Here is a 25,268-nt window from a genome sequence, read left to right on the forward strand (position 1 = left end):
GAGAGGGGAAGTGGAGCCAGGGGTGGAGGTGTGTGGAGAGGGGGAGTGGGGCCAGGGGTGGAGGTGTGTGGAGAGGGGAGGGGGCCAGGGGTGGAGATGTGTGGAGGGGTGAGTGGAGCCAGGGGTGGAGGTGTGGAGAGGGGGAGTGGAGCCAGGGGTGGAGGTGTGTGGAGAGGGGGAGGGGTGGGGTGGAGGGGGTGGAGGTGGAGATGTGTGGAGAGGGTGAGTGAGGCCAGGGATGGAGGTGTGTGGAGAGGGGGAGTGGAGCCAGGGGTGGAGGTGTGTGGAGAGGGGAGTGGGGCCAGGGGTGGAGGTGTGGAGAGGGGGAGTGGGGCCAGGGGTGGAGGTGTGGAGAGGGGAAGTGGAGCCAGGGGTGGAGGTAGTGGGGCCAGGGGTGGAGGTGTGTGGAGAGGGAGTGGGGCCAGGGGTGGAGGGTGTGGAGAGGGGGAGTGGGGCCAGGGGTGGAGGTGTGTGGAGAGGGGGGTGGGGCCAGGGGTGGAGGTGTGTGGAGAGGGGGAGTGGGCCAGGTGTGGAGGTGTGTGGAGAGGGGGAGTGGAGCCAGGGGTGGAGTGTGTGTGGAGAGGGGGAGTGGGGCCAGGGGTGGAGGTGTGTGGAGAGTGGAGAGGGGGGGGGCCAGGGGTGGAGGTGTGTGGAGAGGGGAGTGGGGCCAGGGGTGGAGGTGTGTAGAGAGAGTGGGGGGGATGGAGTGGAGTGGGGCCAGGGGTGGGGGTGTGGAGAGGGGAGTGGGGCCAGGGGTGGAGTGTGTGGAGAGGCCAGGGGTGGGAGGTGTGTGGAGGGGGAGTGGGGCCAGGGGTGGAGGTGTGTGGAGCCAGGGGGGGAGAGGGGGGCCAGGGTGGAGGTGTGGAGAGGGGGAGTGGGGCCAGGGGTGGGGGGAGTGGGGCCAGGGGTGGAGGTGTGTGGAGAGGGGGGAGTAGAGAGGGGGGCCAGGGGTGGAGGTGTGTGGAGAGGGGGAGTGGGGCCAGGGTGGAGGTGTGTGGGAGAGGGGAGTGGGGCCAGGGGGGGTGGAGGTGTGTGGAGAGGGGGAGTGGGGCCAGGGGTGGAGGGTGTGGAGGGGTGGAGGTGTGGGGGAGTGGGGCCAGGGGTGGAGGTGTGTGGAGGGGGAGTGGGGCCAGGGGTGGAGGTGTGTGGAGAGGGGAGTGGGGCCAGGGGTGGGGGGCCAGGGAGTGGGGAGGTGTGTGGAGGGGGAGTGGGGCCAGGGGTGGAGTGGGGAGTGGGGCCAGGGGTGGAGTGTGTAGTGGGGGCCAGGGGGAGGTGTGTGGAGGGGGAGGGGCCAGGGGTGGGGGTGGAGGGGGAGTGGGGCCAGGGGTGGAGGTGTGTAGGGGGGGGCCAGGGGTGGAGGTGTGTGGAGAGGGGAGTGGGGGGGGAGTGTGAGAGGGGAGGGGCCAGGGGTGGAGGTGTGTAGAGAGGGGGAGTGGGGCCAGGGGTGGAGGTGTGTAGACAGGGGGAGGTGTGTAGACAGGAGTGGGGCCAGGGGTGGAGGTGTGTAGAGAGGGGGAGTGGGGCCAGGGGTGGAGGTGTGTGGAGAAAGCAAGGATCTGCCACATTATATGCTTTAACATGACTGGCAAATCCACCGCGGTTAAACAAACTTAACCTTCATTTGTGAAACGGTGCAAATCAAAGGGCAAAAAAGGACTTGTGCTGGTAATTACCGCTGGGGGAGAGCAACAGGGGAGGAGAGAAAGGGGAGCGCCGGGAGATAGAGGGGGAGAATTCAAAAAGAAGGGGAACCATTTAAGGAGAAGAAGAATTTGTAATGAGTTTGCCCAGAAATGGATTTTCAGCTGTAATCTTTTATTTATATGCAGACTGATCTCCCTCCTGGGCAGTGTGAGGGTCAGTCCTGTGTGAACTCTGTCAGGACCCCCACTCTGTCAAACAACACCCCAAAGCACAGGGAAAATGGTATTTTAGCAAAGGCAAACATTGTCCTGTCTTGGCTTAAGGGGCGAAATAGCTGTTTATTTTTTAAAACTTGTTCCCCTCTCTCCATCATGCCAGAAACTTTGTCTGAAGGAAGGAATAGAGGAAGTTGAAATTGGAACAAAGTTTAGACAGTTATCATAATTTATTATCCAATGAATATTAATGGGGTTAGAGTGTCATTGGAGCATCTCAATTAGGTGAAGGGGATTTAGTAAGCAAGCAACCACCATCAGAACAACTTGGTATGTTGGCTGTGGCAGTTAGGATACTACTTGTGAAGGAGTGGCTTTCACAAGAATCATTCACACTGTTATACTCCATTTATATTATAAGGTATTGGGAATTGTACTTTATTGAGTGAGTTGTGATTGTGTTTTGTATCTTTCATGTTGCATCAATTCATAGCAGCTGATTGTGCTACTTCCTTATCTTTCATGTTGCATCAATTCATAGCAGCTGATTGTGCTACTTCCTTATCTTTCATGTGACAAAAGTGTATGTTTGCTGCCAATTTGAACAGGTGTCTGTCAATAAAAATATAATTTTCAAACTTAAATGGATTTCAATCTCAAATGGAATGTTACATATGATCATAGTCTCATACAGAATAGAATAGGTGGATCATAAGAGTCATAATTATTGAGCTCATTAAATCTGGTTTGTATTTACTATATGGTGGGACATGTTGCAGTCAACCAATTCGATATTTTAAAACTATTATGATATCGATTAAGAATGCATATTTTGGAATAGATGAAGCCTATCTGTGCTCCAATATTTAGCTATGTGCCTCAATATTTCATCATGATTAACATATTCAACATTGATAAACACATTCTACACGTTCAACAATAATGTCTGTTATTACTCTGACTTTTCCCAGGTATTAGCATACCCATATTTCCAGTATATACAGGACGACAGAGGTCTAGTATTTTTGGTTTCCGTCCTATAACAGATGGCTCCAGTGCAAGGCTCTGTTAGGTTCATTAAAAACAGCAGAACTAGAGGAACATCCAGCAACAAAATGTCATGTGGGTCAACGTGGACTTCGGGAATGACTGAATGTGTGACAATAACTAAATGAAAATGATAATGAATGAATTAGTAAATAAATAACATGTTTCATATAAATAGATAGGCGTTTGCCTAGATATGGGTTGAGGCCATGCATAATATTATACTGTCCCATTGAAAAAATAACGTTTTAATCACCGCTGTGTGTTTTGTAGGTGAAACGGTGCCCCCACAATTCAGAAAATGAACTAACCTCTCTTTTCTTTGCATAGGCCTATACTGTATGATGATTGCTCACATTAGGCAATATTAGTCAGAAACCCGTCACATTGAATTGACAGTTTGAACAAAGAAACAAAGAAATAACGATCTTTTGTTTTATTCTGCACGAAAAAAACAGACTTTAACAAATCAAATACCAAAGGTAAAAATACATCTAAAGAGCGGTAGCGTACTCTGGTAGATGCAGTGTGGAATAGGACTACACTGTAAAACATCTTTTAATACTCTTTGGATCAAAAAAATATATATATAGTCAACTGGTTACAAGTCAATGAGTCGTTATCTCAACCGAAAGAAAGTATAGTAGTTCTTTAACCAGGCTGCCAACAATAACCAAATGAATTTAACCACTGAAATTGTGTTTCGATTTTTAAATCAAATGATTTAGCCCCATGGTGAGATCTACACTGAATTTGATTAGATGAAATAATATGACACCAGGGAAAATACGACAATCCTAGTTTCAATCCTAGTTTATATATATCTATAAACTAAGCACTTCGCTTTGTTTGAGTTCTTTGAATAGTCAACTAACTGTCACCATTGCCACCTGTTGTAGACTAGCCTGCTGCAGAAAAATAACATATTGTGCTAAAGCCGACACTGTTGGAAATTCTACATAATATATATATACTGTGACTACATAAATTCTACATAATATATATACTGTGACTACATAAATTCTACATAATATATATACTGTGACTACATAAATTCTACATAATATATATACTGTGACTACATAAATTCTACATAATATATATACTGTGACTACATAAATTCTACATAATATATATACTGTGACTACTTAAAAACTAACAAGAGCGTTGCTGAAAGTGGTGGGAGTAGCAGAAGTGTCCATGACCATGGAGTCTTAATTGGCTTCATATTGGAGTTTGAGCGTTTTATGATTGTTGTTTTTTGTTAAAGCCGCTGTTGCCACCTGGTGGTGAAAGTGGAACCATGCCGTGTAATTTGATGACAATCCCTGCATTCCAATTGGATCCTGTAGAGGGCAGTGAATTTAATTCTTGGAGAATTCCCCTCTAAGTTTTCTGTAGGTCTAAATTCACCTTTACATTAGCGCACCGTGCTTGGAATGGAATACTAACTGGCATTAGTATTGACATGCAGGCCTAGAGAAATAGGAACTCCAAGAAACTTGAGGGAATTTCCAAAAGTTTATTGTTCCAGGAATCATCAAATGCATGAAAATATACTCTTCGAGAAATAATAAATATACAATATTTCTTTATGAACAAAATGCACAATTTACAAAAACGTCCAATGTGTGCTCCACATCCTATGTCTTTAAGATATCAGACCTTATTACAGAGTTATAGCTGTTATTATAGTGATTAGTATGCCTATTCTCATCATTAATATCAATATTATTCATAATAATAACATTTATTATGATTATTTATCCTATTGCTTTCTTGTGATTTTAAGACTTGGCCTCTACTGACAACTTCATAATATGGATGTCGTATATACAGTATCTTCCATTAGTTCTCTGATAGAGACCGTTTATCTATTTGTCTTGGGTGAAAGTTATTCCACACATTGTGAGTTTAAATAACCTTTCACAGACTGATCCTGTTCCCTTCACAGAAGCCTGAAGACGGACAGCTCTGTCTCAGAAGTCCTTGGTGTGTCTGTCTGTTGTCCTCTACCCTCATATCCACGTCTACATGTTCTATGTTCTGTGTATGTTCCATGCCCATAGCAGTTCATTTCCACCTCCAGTTCCCATTTGCATAATCTTTATATGTAGATATTTGTATGTTCTAGGGTTCTTGGCACATAACGGTGCTCAGGTATAGACAGCATGAGTTTTTGTCTGTGGAGAGAGCTCCGCCATGTGGTCAGGAGGTGAACAGCAGGTGCGAGGTGAGTAACGTTAGTAGGCAGGTGAGGGCGTGGGTGGTGCCGATGGTGTACTGGGCTGAGCTGGGGCTGGGCAGTGCTGAGGGTGAGGACTGGCTGGGGGGTTCCACTGGAGGGTAGAGGCCTGTCCTCCTCCTCTGCTCCTGGTGGGTGAGTAGAGGCTCCACTGTCACATAGCCATTGGTTATCCTCACATTAGGCTGAGGAGTTGTGGTGCTGGAGGGTAGGAGAACAAGATCAGTCAGGTTAACAGGAATACTGTGGTATAGCTTGTTATGGTCTCTTGCTGTGTGAGTGTCCAGTTGCACTGTCTGCTTCCCTTCATGTTATGCTATTTTCTATTGTCATTGAATGGGTTCAATAAAGACCTAGAGACAGTGTGTGTATTTGTTCTCTTCTTCTCTCACCCGTCACCGATGCGGACCCACAGGTCACTGAAGAGGCGTGGGCGGCCATGGTTGCGGTGGGCCTTCCGGGGGCGCTTATGTCTCCCAAACTCCTCTAGCTGGCTCAGGCTGTCTGGCAGCAGCATGTGGGGTAGCTCCTCATCCTCCAGCTCCTCCAAACCATCCAGGCTAACATCCAGGTCTGAGGGGCTGGTCACCCAGTCATAGGGAGAGGTTTTACCTGCATCGGAGCCCCCATCGCTGGGGTTCTCTGTTGGTTCTCTGAGGAACAGAGATATGCTTATTAAATATCATAGCACTATGGTATAGACCTAGCTGTATGTTCCCTTATCACTAGAATAGATTAAAGATAACAGAACAATGTTGGTGAGCAGTTTAAACATATTATGTCAGATACTTTAGGGCGGTTCTCCTTGTATGCTGTGTGTGAATGTGTTATGGTGTGTGGTTTAAGGTGTCCTGACCATCACGGTGCTCTCTAGTCTATCTATATGGTCCAAAGGGCTTTGAACTTCAAACAGGGACACAATGCCCTCTGTGCTTGTAAAAAGTTGACTAAGTGTCTAAACGAGCCACAAGGGAGGAAGCTGTAACCCATGTGGAGACCTGTCTGACTGACATCTGCCCCAACCACCCTGACAACTCAATACCTTAGAAATTCCTCCTTACCATATTCGTTTCATTGAAGTAGTCTCTAATGTAACGGTTGGATAGGTGAAAGTAAGGGTTCTATTACATTGCTTTGATCAACACAATCATGTGCGAGCAGGAAAGGAGGAAGTTAGAATAGATTTCAAAAGTATTGAAACACGGCCCAACACTAATCCACAAGGAGTTCATTCCTTATCTGTCTTTCCCTATCTGGTTACCGGTCGTTGCCTGTAGGCACAGATATAGGATCAGAAAACCCCAAACCCCATATACCTCAACTTCTAGGGGAAACTTCTTCCTACTATGTATATGAAAGGTCATATTGCTTTCCCATCAGTTAACACCCTGGAGGTTTGACATCATAATAAGGCGCCAAGTCCAGACAACACAGTGCTCAGTTCTGTGTTTGCCAGTGTTACACTGACTACAGTGGCTGGCTGCTATATAGCCACTCTACACTGAGTCACTTTTTCCTTCTGTCATAATATCTCTATTGAGCAGAGAACACGTGATGCCTCTGGGTTCAGAGGCTCAGTTTAGAGGTTTACACTTGATAAACACCCGACAAGCTTCCCGATGTATTGTGTTGTTGTGTCACCTCATATCAGAGAGCACAACATGCTTTGAGGGGTTTTGTGTTTTTGTGTTTCGACCACAGTCAGTCCACTTGTCAGTTTTTGAAACAGAACTGCTGTGTCCTTCAGCTCGGCTGGGACTTGCTCCGTGTATGAGCCAGGAAGGAACGGGTTGGTTACAGCTGGAATTTGCAGTGGGGAAGTGAGTTTGTAAAAGCAGTGGCTGGATGGGAGGTTTTAATGTAGCTCTGTTTTATGCCATTTCCCTTATTGTTCCTAATTTTTCCATTTTCACCCAGTTCATGCGAGTCATGTAACCATTAGCGCTGCTATTTTAATGGGCCCAACCTGCTCGGCCCTTGGATCAACCCCCCCCAAATCCTCCTGCTGCTGCCTGCCTGTTCGGGGTGGGAGAGTTCACAGGAGACTGGGGGCTGGTTTGCGTGAGGAGATGCAGCACCCATCTCCAAGAGGCAAATGGTTGAGGCCTTTCTATGAGGTAGCCATGCCAAGGGGTAGCAAGGAGCGGGCTGGCCCACCTCTCACAGCTGGCGGGGTGAGGGAGTGAGGGTTGGGGGAATCAAAGGATTCCTACTTAGCTGAGCTCTGGTTGTAATGGTGTACCACATGTACTAAAACATGTTTCTACATTTAGCACATCTGTGGGGGTCAATTAGTACATGTCATGTGTTTCTGCTCTAGTTGATGTGGGATTGTAAAGTTATGGGGTAACTTGTGACTGTGTTTGTGAGAGAGGGCTCATATGAATTCATGCTCAATGGCCATACACACATGTATCAATGTGTGTGTTTGTGTTAGTGTGTAAACAATACTGTAGTCTGTGTGTGTGTATGTATTTGGGTTGTAGCCCTGCTGCGTGGGCGGGGTGTGTCTCTGTACTCACTCTGGGATTGGTTCCTGGTAGTGTGATGGTGTGTGCACCACTTCATAGCCCTCCTGTCTCAGGATGTCCAACACACTGTGGTTCCCCAGGAAGTGACCTAACAGGAAACACAACAGATCAGTTCACATCTCAGATAGGGCCCAGAGTTTTTCCCAATCTCTTCTCTTTAGTAATGATGACAGATGGTTACATGATAGTCTCTAGTCTGAATCAGAGGTGTGAAGAGACATGATAGTCTCTAGTCTGAATCAGAGGTCTGAAGAGACATGATAGTCTCTAGTCTGAATCAGAGGTGTGAAGAGACATGATAGTCTCTAGTCTGAATCAGAGGTCTGAAGAGACATGATAGTCTCTAGTCTGAATCAGAGGTGTGAAGAGACATGATAGTCTCTAGTCTGAATCAGAGGTCTGAAGAGACATGATAGTCTCTAGTCTGAATCAGAGGTCTGAAGAGACATGATAGTCTCTAGTCTGAATCAGAGGAGTGAAGAGACATGATAGTCTCTAGTCTGAATCAGAGGTCTGAAGAGACATGATAGTCTCTAGTCTGAATCAGAGGTCTGAAGAGACATGATAGTCTCTAGTCTGAATCAGAGGTCTGAAGAGACATGATAGTCTCTAGTCTGAAACAGAGGTCTGAAGAGACACGATAGTCTCTAGTCTGAATCAGAGGTCTGAAGAGACATGATAGTCTCTAGTCAGAATCAGAGGTCTGAAGAGACATGATAGTCTCTAGTCTGAATCAGAGGAGTGAAGAGACATGATAGTCTCTAGTCTGAATCAGAGGTCTGAAGAGACATGATAGTCTCTAGTCTGAATCAGAGGTCTGAAGAGACATGATAGTCTCTAGTCTGAATCAGAGGTCTGAAGAGACAGGGTGGCAGTGAGCCTGTTATGGTGGCAGGGAGACCATCCTTAGTTCCTAACACATACTGGCCCTTGATCATTCACTACACTTGTTCCTAATGACCCCATATTGTAGTGCACTCTGCTCCTGGCCTCCTTCCCCAAACCCCCTGTGTGTGTGTGTGTGTGTGTGATTCCTTCACTCTGACATCAAATAGACATGCCCCAGCCCCACTCTGATGAAAGCTGTTTTATTCCTCTCTACAGATGATAATCCCAGGTGTCACTCAACCCAGCAATAAGGCCTAATGCTCTCTGACATCACCCCCTCCGCACGCTCCTCCAGCTTATTAACAGCATGCTGACAATCTTCAAGCTCCCAAGCTCGCCAGCTTTTTTCAGACCCTCTATTTTATTATTATGATTTTTCTGATCATTCCTGAGGGAGAAAAAAGCGGTACTAGACTTTCTTGGCGGCGGAGTTCAAAGGCTGCGTTGGGATTGGCATGATGAGAGAGGAGAGGCTACCGCAGAGTGTCGGCCAGATCAGACGGCCAGATTACAGCACTCTCCCTCCCCCACAACAGGCCCCTCCAGAGGAGAGAGAGGAGGGAGGTGGGAGGTGGGTGGGGGGTGGGGGTGTCGCAGGAAGGCCAAGAAGATCATCAGGGACCTCAGCCACCCGAGCCACAGCCTGTTCTCCCCACTTCCATCAGTCAGACGCGGGCAGGACAGGAGCATCATGGCTAAAACTAACAGACTGGCCAATAACTTCTACACCCAGATCATCGGGCTGCTGAATAGCCACCACTACTCCTACCCCCCTCCACTCTGCCTTTCTACTCCTCTCCTCCTCTCTCCTGTCCTCTCCTGTCCCCTCCACAGCTGAAGGCTGCTCCCAGAATGGACGCAGACAGCTTCAATGACCCCCGTGTCTGTGTAAAGCAGATATTTGATTAATTTCAGCTATGAAGCCCTTTAGTGCTCAGTGAAAAAAAGCCCCATGTATTCCTCCTGTGAGGTCAATCTGTCTGATGTGTCTTGTTTATTTAGTCTCTGTTTGATGTCATACATAAACAGTCTGAACAGAGTTCTTACTGAGGCGTACGGTTACCACAGGCAGAGGAAGTCATTTCGTCTGGTCCGGGGTATGTGTGGGATGAATTAGAAGTGTGTGTGTGTGTGTGTGTGTGTGTGTGTGTGTGTGTGTGTGTGTGTGTTCATCTCTCTTCCTGGCCACCAGACAGCCACAGAGTTAAGAACTGTAGCCAGCAACACACACCTGCTACAGGGGGCCAAGTGTACCCTCCTCCCTGTCTGGTCTGTATCTCTCAGAGGGAATGTTTCTGACTCTAGAGACCATTAGAGGAGCTAGAAAATACATTTCTGATATCTTGCATTCTTCTCTCTGATTTGTCAGGGTGCTTTCACGTATCCCCTGTATGATCCTGGAGCTGTGTGAAACGCAAACGATCCCAGGCTGAAATGAATCCTGGACCTGTGTGAGTAACGGTTCCAGAATCCAGAGTACCAGGTAGTGTGACGCGGCAGCGCGAGTCGCGTTGTAAAGTAGCTAGCTTGTTAACGTTATGTAGAATGTGCATCTCTCAAATCATACCCTGAAACAGTTATTTACAGGTCTTGTAAAAGAAAAACGTATTTTGTGGAATCAAATGTAAAAAATGCTCCAGGAAACCGAACCAGGGTTCCAGATTTCATATGTAAAAACCCACACACACAAACAAACATTCAAGCACACCTGCAACACACACAAACACACACATTCAATAGCCACATATTCAGCCTCTTTCTCTCCCCATCCCTCTCTCCTCTATAGTGGCGTGTGTCTGGCTGAGGGCTGAGGGCTTTGTGGGCCTGACTCCAGCCGTGTCAGCACCCCATTCCTCCTTCAGCCTGTCCTCGCCTTGCTCCACTCCTCCCTATACCCATCCCTGCACCCTGTCAATATAGTCAAGCGACGCTGAATGGTGAGTGGACATAGGGATAATCCCTCTACTGTAGAGAGTGATGTGGATAGGGACAGGCCAGTGGGAGAGGGAGGCTGTGCCAGCGTAAGAAGGAGAGAGGGATCCATGCTCTCGGAGCAATGGGCAGGCAGGCAGGCTGGCTGGTGGACACCTGAGGTGGAGGAGGGGGATGACGGCGTAGACCTCCACACACAGAACACACAGAACGCATGCTGTTCACTGTTACTATGCTGCAAACAAACACAAGCTGTTGCTTCACGGGCTGTGGAACAACAGACCGGGGGAAAAGGGAGAGGACAAGAGAAGAGAGGGATGAGGAGAGAGACAAAGGGATGGTGATGGAATGGAAACAAAGTTGAAAAAAGTAAAAAAGTTGGCCAAGGAAAATAAGGATGCATTCCTCTACCCTAATTGGAAATATGAGTGCTATCTGATGTATGTGTTAACAACGTGCCAGTGTGTGTGTGTATCGGTGGGTATGCGTGTGTATGCATGTCATCTTGTGTGTGGGCACGTGCATGCGTGTGAGTGTGTACCTGCCTCTGTATAATTGCTCGGGGAAGTCCCTGTCTGACTCACTGCCAGAGCACTATCAGCCCCTTCCACAATGTGAGAATGATTCATGTAACAAAGCTTTAATAACTCCAGCATCCCTGCACTGTAACCCTGGGTGTACATGTATACTTCTACAGTACCAGCTCATCTATAAATCACCTCCCAGCCTTCCAGTCAACAAACCGGGGGAGAGAAATTCTATCCGTATTGCATCTGAACTAGCTGAACCATGGTGGTGAACAGAGCAGCTCTCGCTTGACGTGTAAATCTAAAGGAAGGAATCAGGGAATTCCACCCTGAAGCTCTCAGGCTCTGTTTTAGTAGTGGGATTAATGGGAATCAGGAGTGTTTCCCCTCCTCAACCCTTTCTCCTCCCCTCCTCCCTTTCATAATGATTTCATTTCCTATGCATGCAGCCCAATAAGTGCTTCCACCGGTGGGGTGTGATGACCGATGACCGGGAACAGCCGTGTCCCAGTTCTGGTCACCATTGGCCATTTTTATATGTATAACATGGAATGAATGCGTACGGACATGTCTCGGTCCAGGTCCCCTAATGCATCAAGACAGAAAAAGCATTTATACTTATTTACCCCCTGTAGGTCAACCCCTTTTACACTGCATACTCAGAGACACACAGCCTGACCATGGCATCCGTGGTTCTGCACCACATGGACTATGTCAGGACCACTGTAGGGGCCAGTGATTTTCTGTAGGAACATTTAAAGTGATTCCTGCTGGCATTACATATTTAGACTGTCTGTATGCTCTCATTCTGTCTGCCAGACCCCACAGGCTCCAGTCTCTGCTGCCACACTGCTGTGTGTGAACCTCCCCTGGCAGACAGAGACACAGAGAGGGAGGGAGGAGGGAAGGAGCGAGAGAGACTGCGGAAGAAGAGAGATGAAAGAGGGAGGTAAAGGCAAGAGAAAAGATCGGGAGGAGGGGGAGACAGGGATTTGCTGGGCTGGGCCTGTGGTGGGGTTAAAACATTTAGTGAAAATTGCCCCCTCAGTTTGTTTTTGTTGCTGACAGCTGAGGTCTTAACTCCTTCTCTGCTAGGACAGGACGGGAGGGGGAGGGCAGCTGGCAGGCGTCTGGAGAAAGGCTCCTTTCTTACACACAGACACACAGACAGGCAGACACACACACATGCTGACGGTAGCTATGCAGTGCATGAATGTGATGGAAGCCATGGCACCCTCATAGACCCCGACTCAAAGCTCTCTTTATCGCTCTCATCTCATTCCTGCTCCAACTTTCATCATGTCATTTCCTCTCCTCCACCCTTCACCCCCTCATCCCCTCTTTATTACAACAAGTCCCTCTGCTACATGTTAGATACATTTGTAGGTCTCAGATCAGCTGATACATAGTAATTAATGACAGACTTTAGAAAAATTGCAAGTGTAATCGACATTGTGTGTCTGCGTGCATTTGTATGTCCGTGCAATACATGCAATGTGTGCCGGTGTGTGTGACAAAGAGAATGTGTGTGTTTGTATTAGCTAGAGGAGAGTTATGGAGATGGAGTGAGTGTACAAGTGTCAGTGCAATGTGGCGTAGCAGCCATTAGTGCTGAATGTTGTTCCAGAGGCTAATGAAGCATGTAATCTACAAGCAGACTAATGAGCCCTACAGAGCCCTACCTAATTAGAGCTGCCTGGGATCAACACCAGCACACAGGCTAATGCTAAGCTAACACGTCAGGGCCTGAGAGGGACAGAGAGAGAGACTGAGAGAGGCTACAGGCCTGCCAGAGAGAGGGACAGAGGCTACAGGCCTTACAGAGAGAGGGACTGAGAGAGGATACAGGCCTGACAGAGAGAAGGACTGAGAGAGGATACAGGCCTGATAGAGAGAAGGACTGAGAGAGGATACAGGCCTGACAGAGAGAGAGACTGAGAGAGGATACAGACCTGACAGAGAGAGGGACTGAGAGAGGATACAGGCCTGATAGAGAGAAGGACTGAGAGAGGATACAGGCCTGACAGAGAGAGAGACTGAGAGAGGATACAGAGAGAGGGGCTGAGAGAGGATACAGACCTGACAGAGAGAGGGACTGAGAGAGGATACAGGCCTGATAGAGAGAAGGACTGAGAGAGGATACAGGCCTGACAGAGAGAGACTGAGAGAGGATACAGAGAGGGGCTGAGAGAGGATACAGGCCTGACAGAGAGAGGGGCTGAGAGAGGCTACAGGCCTGACAGAGAGGGACTGAGAGAGGATACAGGCCTGATAGAGAGAAGGACTGAGAGAGGATACAGGCCTGACAGAGAGAGAGACTGAGAGAGGATACAGACCTGACAGAGAGAGGGGCTGAGAGAGGATACAGGCCTGACAGAGAGAGGGACTGAGAGAGGATACAGGCCTGACAGAGAGAGGGGCTGAGAGAGGATACAGGCCTGACAGAGAGAGAGACTGAGAGAGGATACAGACCTGACAGAGAGAGGGGCTGAGAGAGGATACAGGCCTGACAGAGAGAGAGACTGAGAGAGGATACAGACCTGACAGAGAGAGGGGCTGAGAGAGGATACAGGCCTGACAGAGAGAGAGACTGAGAGAGGATACAGGCCTGACAGAGAGAGGGACTGAGAGAGGATACAGGCCTGACAGAGAGAGAGACTGAGAGAGGATACAGGCCTGACAGAGAGAGAGACTGAGAGAGGATACAGACCTGACAGAGAGAGGGGCTGAGAGAGGATACAGGCCTGACAGAGAGAGAGACTGAGAGAGGATACAGACCTGGCAGAGAGAGGGGCTGAGAGAGGATACAGGCCTGACAGAGAGAGAGACTGAGAGAGGATACAGACCTGACAGAGAGAGGGGCTGAGAGAGGATACAGGCCTGACAGAGAGAGGGACTGAGAGAGGATACAGGCCTGGCAGAGAGAGGGACTGAGAGAGGATACAGACCTGACAGAGAGAGGGGCTGAGAGAGGATACAGGCCTGACAGAGAGAGAGACTGAGAGAGGATACAGACCTGACAGAGAGAGGGGCTGAGAGAGGATACAGGCCTGACAAAGAGAGGGACTGAGAGAGGATACAGGCCTGACAGAGAGAGAGACTGAGAGAGGATACAGACCTGACAGAGAGAGAGACTGAGAGAGGATACAGACCTGACAGAGAGAGGGACTGAGAGAGGATACAGGCCTGACAGAGAGAGAGACTGAGAGAGGATACAGGCCTGACAGAGAGAGGGACTGAGAGAGGATACAGGCCTGACAGAGAGAGAGACTGAGAGAGGATACAGACCTGAGAGAGAGAGGGGCTGAGAGAGGATACAGGCCTGACAGAGAGAGGGACTGAGAGAGGATACAGGCCTGACAGAGAGAGGGGCTGAGAGAGGATACAGGCCTGACGGAGAGAGGGACTGAGAGAGGATACAGGCCTGACAGAAAGAGGGACTGAGAGAGGATACAGGCCTGACAGAGAGAGGGACTGAGGCTACAGGCCTGAAAGAGAGAAGGACAGAGATTAGGGGCCTGACAGAGAGAGGGGCTGAGAGAGGACACAGGCCTGCCAGAGAGAGGGGCTGAGAGAGGCTACAGGCCTGACAGAGAGAGGGATTGAGCGAGGATACAGGCCTGACAGTGAGAGGGACTGAGAGAGGATACAGACCTGCCAGAGAGAGGGACTGAGAGAGGATACAGGCCTGCCAGAGAGAGGGACTGAGAGAGGATACAGGCCTGACAGAGAGGACTGAGAGAGGATACAGGCCTGACAGAGAGAAGGACTGAGAGAGGATACAGACCTGACAGAGAGAGGGACTGAGAGAGGATACAGGCCTGACAGAGAGAGGGACTGAGAGAGGATACAGGCCTGACAGAGAGGACTGAGAGAGGATACAGGCCTGACAGAGAGAAGGACAGAGAGAGGATACAGGCCTGACAGAGAGAGGGACTGAGAGAGGATACAGGCCTGAAAGAGAGAGGGACTGAGGCTACAGGCGTGACAGAGAGAAGGACAGAGATTAGGGGCCGGACAGAGAGAGGGGCTGAGAGAGGACACAGGCCTGCCAGAGAGAGGGGCTGAGAGAGGCTACAGGCCTGACAGAGAGAGGGACTGAGAGAGGATACAGGCCTGACAGAGAGAGGGACTGAGAGAGGATACAGGCCTGACAGAGAGAGGGACTGAGAGAGGATACAGGCCTGACAGAGAGAGGGTGAGAGAGGATACCTGTGTGTGTGTGTGTGTGTGTGTGTGTGTGTGTGTGTATGTGTGTATGAGAGTGTGTGTATGAGTGTGTGTGTGTGTATATGTGTGTGTGTGTGTGTGTGTGTGTGTGTGTGTGTGTGTGTGTGTGTGTGTGTGTGTGTGTGTGTGTGTGTGTGTGTGTGTGTGTGTGTGTGTGTGTGTGTGTGTGTGTGTGTGTGTGTGTGTACGTGTGTACGTGTGTGTGTGTGTGTGTGTGTATCTGCCTGTCTACTGTGTGTGTGTGTGTGTGTGTGTGTGTGTATGTGTGTATGAGAGTGTGTGTGTATGAGTGTGTGTGTGTGTGTGTATATGTGTGTGTGTGTGTGTGTGTGTGTGTGTGTGTGTGTGTGTGTGTGTGTGTGTGTGTGTGTGTGTGTGTGTGTGTGTGTGTGTGTGTGTGTGTGTGTGTGTGTGTGTGTGTGTGTGTGTGTGTGTGTGTGTGTGTGTACGTGTGAGTTAAAGATGTATGAGAGCCAAAAAAGGCTGTCTCCCCACCACAGTCCCAGCTCAGCGACGGGAGACGGGGCCTGTGCATCGTCAGTCTCACGCAGGGGGAGGCAGAGAGGGACACATCAGCCCAACAGGGTGGGCACTAAGACAGAGGCACCACTGTTAAATGATGCACACCCACACCGATACAGTAACACACACCATGCCACACCTGTACAAATACAATACTAAACTATCCGGGGGAGACCACTAGTCGTCTTTCCCTGGTGTCTCCTCCTCTCTCGCTCCATAAAACATTCCTACTGGGAGGAGGGAAGACAAGGAAAGACAGAGTGAGACAGAGCAGATGGAGTTATGGAGGAGAGAGATAGAGTCCGTGTGATAAAGGGGGATGGAGGCAGACAGGAAAGCAGACAGAGACAGATGGAAGAAGAGAGAGAGGGGAGAAGAAAGAGAGAGGGGGAGGCATTGTGACAAAGCAGGCAATATCTAGAGTGCAAGAATACAACTATGGCTTTAACCCACCACTTCACATGCAACTGCAACACACATCTGTCCAAAACTGAACAATAACCTATTACACACATGTACATAGACACACACACATGCACAGTGCACACACGAAGTCACAAACCTGTATAACAGACAGTCTAAAATACAAATATTAGTATGTATTGTATTACTGTATACATTAATTAACAACTCTCCAGGCCATAAAACTCACTCGCCTCCACCCCCCCCTCTCACACACACACACACACACACACACACACACACACACACACACACACACACACACACACACACACACACACACACACACACACACACACACACACACACACACACACACACACTTTCTCTCCTTCACTGTGTGTGTCAGTGAAGTGGTGGCTGGGCTATGGCTGCTGCAGGACATTCCAGGGGATGTTTTCAATAAGGGAATGAAGGCAGCATCAAGGAACTAGCAAATGGAAACCTGCTGAAACACTGCTCTCTGACTCCAAAACACTGTCACACCAGTTCCTCCTCCTACATGGATGTGCATATTGCTGTGTTATATAGAGAAGGTGTGTGTGTGTGTGTGTGTGTGTGTGTGTGTGTGTGTGTGTGTGTGTGTGTGTGTGTGTGTGTGTGTGTGTGTGTGTGTGTGTGTGTGTGTGTGTGTGTGTGTGTGTGTGTGTGTGTGTGTGTGTGTGTGTGTTTAACTATATATTTGTGGACCAGAAATCCCCGCAAAATAAAGTAAACAAACAAAACATTTGACCAAATGCAGACATTTTGTTGGTCCCCACAAGATCAAATGCTATTTCTAGGGGGTTTAGGGTTAAGGTTAGAATGAGTGTTAGTGTTAGGGTTAGGAGCTAGGGTTAGGTTTAGGTTTAGGAGCTAGGGTAAGGTTTAGGTTTAGGGTTAGGAGCTAGTTTTACGTTTAGGGTTAGGGTTAAGGAGCTAGGGTTAGTTTTACGTTTAGGGTTAGGGTTAGGAGCTAGGGTTAGTTTTAGGGTTAGGAGCTAGGGTTAGTTTTAGGGTTGGGAGCTAGGGTTAGGTTTAGGGTTAGGAGCTAGGGTTAGTTTTAGGTTTAGGGTTAGGAGCTAGGGTTAGGTTCAGGGTGTGTGTGTGTGTGTGTGTGTGTGTGTGTGTGTGTGTGTGTGTGTGTGTGTGTGTGTGTGTGTGTGTGTGTGTGTGTGTGTGTGTGTGTGTGTGTGTGTGTGTGTGTGTGTGTGTGTGTGTGTGTGTGTGTGTGTGTGTGTGAGTATGCTCATAACCTCTATCACCTGGTGCTGTGTCATGGAAAAGTGAACATCATTCTCTTGGCCAGATCACCAGTATAGTATGCCAAACTGAAACAGTCCTTAGAGTACATAACATTACAGTAAGAGTAGAGAAACATAAGCATTACAGTAACAGTAACACTACAATAACAATAAAAGTAACAGTAACAATAACACTACAGTAATACTACAGTAACAGTATCAGTAACAGTAACAGTAACAGTAACACTACAGTAATACTACAGTAACACTACAGTAACAGTAACAGCACAGTGACGGTGCAGTAACAGTACAAGTAGCGGTAACACTACGGTAATACTACAGTAACAGCAACCGTAACAGTACAGTAATACTACAGTAACAGTAACCGTAACAGTACAGTAACAGTATAGTAACAGTAACAGTAATACTACAGTACCATTAACAGTAACAGTAACAGTAACAGTAACAGTAGCAGTAACACTACAGCAACACTAACGTACTTGTAACAGTTACAGTACAGTAACAGTACAGTAACAGTAACAATAACAGTAATACTAGAGTAACAGTAACAGTAACACTACAGTAACAGGAACAGTAACACTACAGCAACAGTAACAGCGACAGTAACACTACAGTAACACTACAGTACCAGTAACAGTAACAGTTACAGTAATAGTAACACTACAGTAACAGTAACACTACAGTAACAGTGACAGCGACAGTAACAGTAACACTACAGTAACACTACAGTAACAGTAACACTACAGTAACAGTAACATTACAGTAACAGTAACAGTAACACTACAGTAACAGTGACAGCGACAGTAACAGTAACACTACAGTAACACTACAGTAACAGTAACAGTACAGTAACAGTAACACTACAGAAAAAGTAACACTGCAGTAACAGTAACAGTAACACCACAGTAACACCACAGTAACAGTACCACTACAGTAACACTACAGTAACAGTAACACTACATTAACAGTAACAGTAACACTACAGTCACAGTAACAATAACAGTAAAAGTAGCAGTGACACTACAGTAACAGTAACAGTAACAGTGACAGTAACAGTAACAGTTACAATAACACTACAGTAACAGTAACAGTTACAGTACAGTAACAGTACAGTAACAGTAACAATCACAGTAATACTACAGTAACAGTAACAGTAACTGTAACAGTTACAGCAACAGCAACAATAAAAGTACAAGTCACACCACAGTAACAGTAACACCACAGTAATATTAACAGTAACACCACAGTAATAGTAACAGTACAGTAACAGTAACAGCAACAGTAACAGCACAGTAACAGTAACACTAACACTAACACTACAGTAAAAGTAACAGTAACAGTAACACGATAGTAACAGTAACAGTAACAGTAAGACTACAGTAACCGTAACAGTAACAGTACAGTAACACTACAGAAAAAGTAACACTACAGTAACAGTACAGTAACAGTAACAGTAACAGCAACAGTAACGGTAACAGTAACAATAACAGTAACAGTAACAGTAACAGTAAAAGTAGCAGTAACACTACAGTAACAGTAACACTACATTAACAGTAGCAGTAACAGTAACACGATAGTAACAGTAACAGTAAGACTACACTGACAGTAACAGTAACAGTAACAGTAACAGTAACATTAACAGTAACACTACAGTAATACTACAGTAACAGTAACAGTAACACTACAGTAATACTACAGTAACAGTATCAGTAACAGTAACAGTAACAGTAACACTACAGTAATACTACAGTAACACTACAGTAACAGGAACAGAACAGTACCGGTGCAGTGACAGTACAAGTAGCGGTAACACTACAGTAATAATACAGTAACAATAACAGTACAGTAACACTACAGTAAAAGTAACAGTACAGTAACAGTATCGTAACAGCAACAGTAATGACAACAGTAATACTACAGTAACAGTAACAGTAATAGTAATACTACAGTACCATTAACAGTAACAGTAACAGCAGCAGTAAAACTACAGCAACACTAAAGTACTAGTAACAGTAACACTAGAGTAACAGTAACAGTAACACTATAGTAACAGTAACAGTAACAGTACCACTGCAGTAACAGTTACAGTACAGTAACACTACAGTAACAGTAACACTACAGTAACAGTAACAGTTACAGTAACACTACAGTAACAGTAACAGTAACACTACAGTACAGTAACAGCGTCAGTAACACTACAGTAACAGTAACAGTTACAGTACAGTAACAGCGACAGTAACAGTTACAGTACAGTAACAGCAACAGTTACAGTACAGTAACAGTACAGTACCAGTGACAGTAACACTGCAGTAACAGTAACAATAACAGTAATACTACAGTAACACGGCAGAAAAAGTAACAGTAACAGTACAGTAACACCACAGTAACAGTAACAATAACAATAACAGTAATACTACAGTAACAGTAACACCACAGTAACAGTAACACTACAGTAACAGTAACACGGCAGAAAAGGTAACAGTAACAGTAACAGTAACAGTACAGTAACAGTAACAGTACAGTAACAGTAACAGTAACAGTACAGTAACAGCACAGTAACAGTAACAGTACAGTAACAGTAACAACAACACTACATTAACAGTAACAATACCACTATAGTAACAGTAACAGTACAGTAACAGTAACACTACAGTAACAGTAAAAGTAACAGCAACACTACATTAACAGTAACAATACGACTATAGTAACAGTAACAGTAACACTACAGAAACACTACAGAAACAGCGACAGTAACACTACAGTTACAGTAACAGTAACACTACAGTAACACTACAGTAACACTACAGTAATAGTAACAGTACAGTACAGTACAGTAACAGTAACAGTAACAGTAACAGTAACAGTAACAGTACAGTAACAGCACAGTACCGGTGCAGTAACAGTAAAAGTAGCAGTAACACTACAGTAATAGTACAGTAATACTACAGTAACACCACATTAATACTACAGTAAAACTACAGTAACAGTAACACTACAGAGAAAGTAACACTACAGTATATTAACAGTAACAGTAGAGTAACACTACAGTAACACTACAGTATATTAACAGTAACAGTAGAGTACCACTACAGTAACACTACAGAAAAAGTAACACTACAGAAACAGTAACAGTAACAGTACAGTAACAGCAACATTACATTAACAGTCACAATAACACTACAGAAACAGTGACAGCGACAGTAACACTACAGTAACACCACAGTAACAGTAACAGCAACACTAAAGTAACACTACAGTAATACTACAGCAACAGTAACAGTAACACTACAGTAACAGTGACAGCGACAGTAACACTACAGTAACACCACAGTAACAGTAACAGCAACACTACAGTAACACTACAGTAATACTACAGCAACAGTAACAGTAACACTACAGTAACACCACAGTAACAGTAAAAGCAACACTACAGTAACACTACAGTAATACTACAGTAACAGTAACGCTACAGAGAAAGTAACACTACAGTAACACTACAGAATAAGTAACAGTACAGTAACAGTAACACTACAGTAACAGTAACAGTACAGTAACAGTAACCGCAACCCTACATTAACTGTAACAATAACACTATAGTAACAGTAACAGTAACACAACATTAATAGTACAGTAACAGTATCAGTAACACTACAGAAACACTACAGAAACAGTAACACTACAGTAATACTACAGCAACAATAACAGTAACACTACAGTAACAGTGACAGCGACAGTAACACTACAGTAACACCACAGTAACAGTGACAGCGACAGTAACACTACAGTAACACCACAGTAACAGTGACAGCAACACTACAGTAACACTACAGTAATACTACAGCAACAGTAACAGTAACACTACAGTAACACCACAGTAACAGTAAAAGCAACACTACAGTAACACTACAGTAATACTACAGTAACAGTAACGCTACAGAGAAAGTAACACTACAGTAACACTACAGAATAAGTAACAGTACAGTAACAGTAACACTACAGTAACAGTAACAGTACAGTAACAGTAACCACAACCCTACATTAACTGTAACAATAACACTATAGTAACAGTAACAGTAACACAACATTAATAGTACAGTAACAGTATCAGTAACACTACAGAAACAGTAACACTACAGTAATACTACAGCAACAATAACAGTAACACTACAGTAACAGTGACAGCGACAGTAACACTACAGTAACACCACAGTAACAGTGACAGCGACAGTAACACTACAGTAACACCACAGTAACAGTGACAGCGACAGTAACACTACAGTAACACTAAAGTACCAGTAACACTAGAGTGACAGTAACACTACAGTAACACTACAGTAACAATACAGTAACAGTAACACTAGAGTGACAGTAAAACTACCACAATTGTAACAGTAACCGTAACAGTAAAAGCAACAGTAACACTACATTAACAGTAACACTACATTAACAGTAACACTACATTAACAGTAACAGTAACACTACAGTAACAGTAACACTACAGAAACAGTAACAGTACAGTACCAGTGACAGTAACAGTGAAAGTAACAGTAACAGTAACAGTAACAGTAACACTACAGTGACAGTAACAGTGACAGTAACAGTAACAGTAACACTACATTAACAGTAACAGTAACACTACATTAACAGTACCAGTAACCGTAACAGCAACAGTAACACCACAGTACCACTACTGTAACAGTAATAGTAACCGTACAGTGACAGTAACAGTAACACTCCAGTACCAGTAATAGTACCAGTAACAGTAACACTCCAGTATCAGTAATAGTAACACTACAGTGACAGTAATAGTAACACTACAGTACCAGTAATAGTAACACTCCAGTGCCAGTAATAGTAACACTACAGTAACACTACATTAACAGTAACAGTAACACTACAGTAACAGTAACACTGCAGTAACACCACAGTAACAATACATTAACAGTAACACTACAGTAACACTACATTAACAGTAACAGTAACACTACAGTAACAGAAACAGTAACAGTAACAATACATAGCAGTAACAGTAACACCCTGGATCATACAGTACAGAACAAAGCACTGGATATATAGAGAGAGGGGGAGGTTCAGACTGTACGAAAAGACAGTCTGTCCTAACATACTGTTGATGTACCATAGCCTCAGTGATTCTTTCCTTTGACTAATAGTGTGATTACTTGGTACCTAGCAGAGCAGCATGTACAGTGAATTGCATAAAGTGGAGCAGCAATGCCCACTTCACTATAACACCACTCTCATGCCAGAAAGGTTCCCCCCAACAGGGGGCACCAGAGAGAGTCAGAGAGTATTTATTTTCTGCTTGTTATGTTATGACTCAATGATCCCCACTCTTTTCAGAAATAAGCTGTGTATGAAAATGAATAATGCCCATAAGAGATGCTATATGTCATTACCCAGAGTCAGACACACACCGTGTATGGGGCTGCTAGAGCGTTGGGACTGTGGGGAGATTTTGGCATGAGGGAGAGGGTGTGGGGGGCGGATGCTGTGGCAAGATGAATGGCCTGCCCAAACCACATTATACACACATTGTATAGTTTAATTACCCCCGGAAAAAGCATGGAACAACACAGGTAACTCTAGAAGGCCTTAACCTGAGCGTCCGCTCTTTTCCTCCTGTTCTTGTTTTCTTTCTGTAGTTTGGACATGGTTCCTGAAGAACGGCATCCAAGGTAAATGCAGCGGGGGCCGTTAATAGTTATCGGCCATATGGAAGGAAGGAGATCTTATAAACACTAGTTCTCCTCCAGCTCTTCTCTACTCTGAGGAGACTGCAGCTGGGAAGATGGAGAGGGTGCCAGAGAAGACCCAGGATGGATGGGCCAAGACAGACAGACAGCGACAGAGGAAGACAAACAGACAGAGATGAAACATAGACAGGCAGATGGTGGTAGAGAGAGAGAGTCCCGGTCTGTGTTCCCATAGGCCTCCCCAGTACTATGCTCTATGAATGCATCTATAATGTGCTACGCATGTTTATCAGGCAATAGAACACTTCATAAGTAAAGTGGTAGCAGAAGTTGATGTCAGAAGGTGACTGTGGGATGTTTTGATATCAGCTTCTCTGAGGGCTGCTTCAGGCAGAAACCTAGAGGAAACGTAGGTCTCCACGGCCTGGTGCTCACGTGTATCTACTCCCCGGGTTATCACCCGGTTATGGCCGCGCTGCAGCCGTTTCCCATCAGCTCACACTACCTGTCAGCCCTCACACACACACACACACGCACACACGCACACACGCACACACGCACACACGCACACACACATACATACATACCGGCCTTTCAGCTGAAGGAACGCAGATGAACAGACAGACAGATGGCCCACTCACAGGTGACTTGGCACTCTCCTGTTCACCTCTCAGGCACCCAGGAGAGGTCATCACAGGCCATTCACCATACACCAAACCGTCTACACCAACCCTATACCTCCCAGTCCACCCTACACCAGCAATACATCAGAGTCTATACCTCCCAGTCCACCCTACACCAGTACTACATCAGAGTCTATACCTCACAGTCCACCCTACACCAGTACTACATCAGAGTCTATACCTCCCAGTCCACCCTACACCAGTACTACATCAGAGTCTATACCTCCCAGTCCACCCTACACCAGTACTACATCAGAGTCTATACCTCCCAGTCCACCCTACACCAGCAATACATCAGAGTCTATACCTCCCAGTCCACCCTATACCAGCCCTACATCAGAGTCTATACCTCCCAGTCCACCCTACACCAGTACTACATCAGAGTCTATACCTCCCAGTCCACCCTACACCAGTACTACATCAGAGTCTATACCTCCCAGTCCACCCTACACCAGCAATACATCAGAGTCTATATCTCCCAGTCCACCCTATACCAGCCCTACATCAGAGTCTATACCTCCCAGTCCACCCTACACCAGTACTACATCAGAGTCTATACCTCCCAGTCCACCCTACACCAGCAATACATCAGAGTCTATACCTCCCAGTCCACCCTATACCAGCCCTACATCAGAGTCTATACCTCCCAGTCCACCCTACACCAGTACTACATCAGAGTCTATACCTCCCAGTCCACCCTACACCAGTACTACATCAGAGTCTATACCTCCCAGTCCACCCTACACCAGCAATACATCAGAGTCTATATCTCCCAGTCCACCCTATACCAGCCCTACATCAGAGTCTATACCTCCCAGTCCACCCTATACCAGCCCTACATCAGAGTCTATACCTCCCAGTCCACCCTATACCAGCCCTACATCAGAGTCTATACCTCCCAGTCCACCCTACACCAGTACTACATCACAGTCTATACCTCCTAGTCCACCCTATTCCAGCAATACATCACAGTCTATACCTCCTAGTCCACCCTACACCAGCAATACATCAGAGTGTATACCTCCCAGTCCACCCTATCTATACCAGCCCTACATCAGAGTCTATACCTCCCAGTCCACCCTACACCAGTACTACATCACAGTCTATACCTCCTAGTCCACCCTATTCCAGCAATACATCAGAGTCTATACCTCCCAGTCCACCCTACACCAGTACTACATCAGAGTCTATACCTCCCAGTCCACCCTACACCAGTACTACATCACAGTCTATACCTCCTAGTCCACCCTATTCCAGCAATACATCAGAGTCTATACCTCCCAGTCCACCCTACACCAGTACTACATCACAGTCTATACCTCCTAGTCCACCCTATTCCAGCAATACATCAGAGTCTATACCTCATAGTCCACCCTATTCCAGC

General features: G+C 46.2%; 1 protein-coding gene across 1 annotated transcript in view; it reads right to left on the reverse strand.

Annotated features, from left to right (window-relative positions):
* Positions 1 to 4,414: 4,414 nt before the first annotated feature.
* Positions 4,415 to 25,268, reverse strand: part of trabd2b (TraB domain containing 2B) — a 107,875-nt gene continuing 87,021 nt past the window's right edge. Inside the window, exons 5-7 of the mRNA XM_052457403.1 lie at positions 7,674 to 7,770; positions 5,544 to 5,804; positions 4,415 to 5,352 (exon numbers count right to left, since the gene is read on the reverse strand). Of these exons, the coding sequence (XP_052313363.1) occupies positions 5,115 to 5,352; positions 5,544 to 5,804; positions 7,674 to 7,770 (596 nt within the window). The 3' untranslated portion in view covers positions 4,415 to 5,114. The remainder of the gene's footprint in view (positions 5,353 to 5,543; positions 5,805 to 7,673; positions 7,771 to 25,268) is intronic.

The sequence above is a fragment of the Oncorhynchus keta genome, chromosome 1 (assembly GCF_023373465.1).
Source record: "Oncorhynchus keta strain PuntledgeMale-10-30-2019 chromosome 1, Oket_V2, whole genome shotgun sequence".
NCBI classification, from domain to species: Eukaryota; Metazoa; Chordata; class Actinopteri; order Salmoniformes; family Salmonidae; genus Oncorhynchus; species Oncorhynchus keta.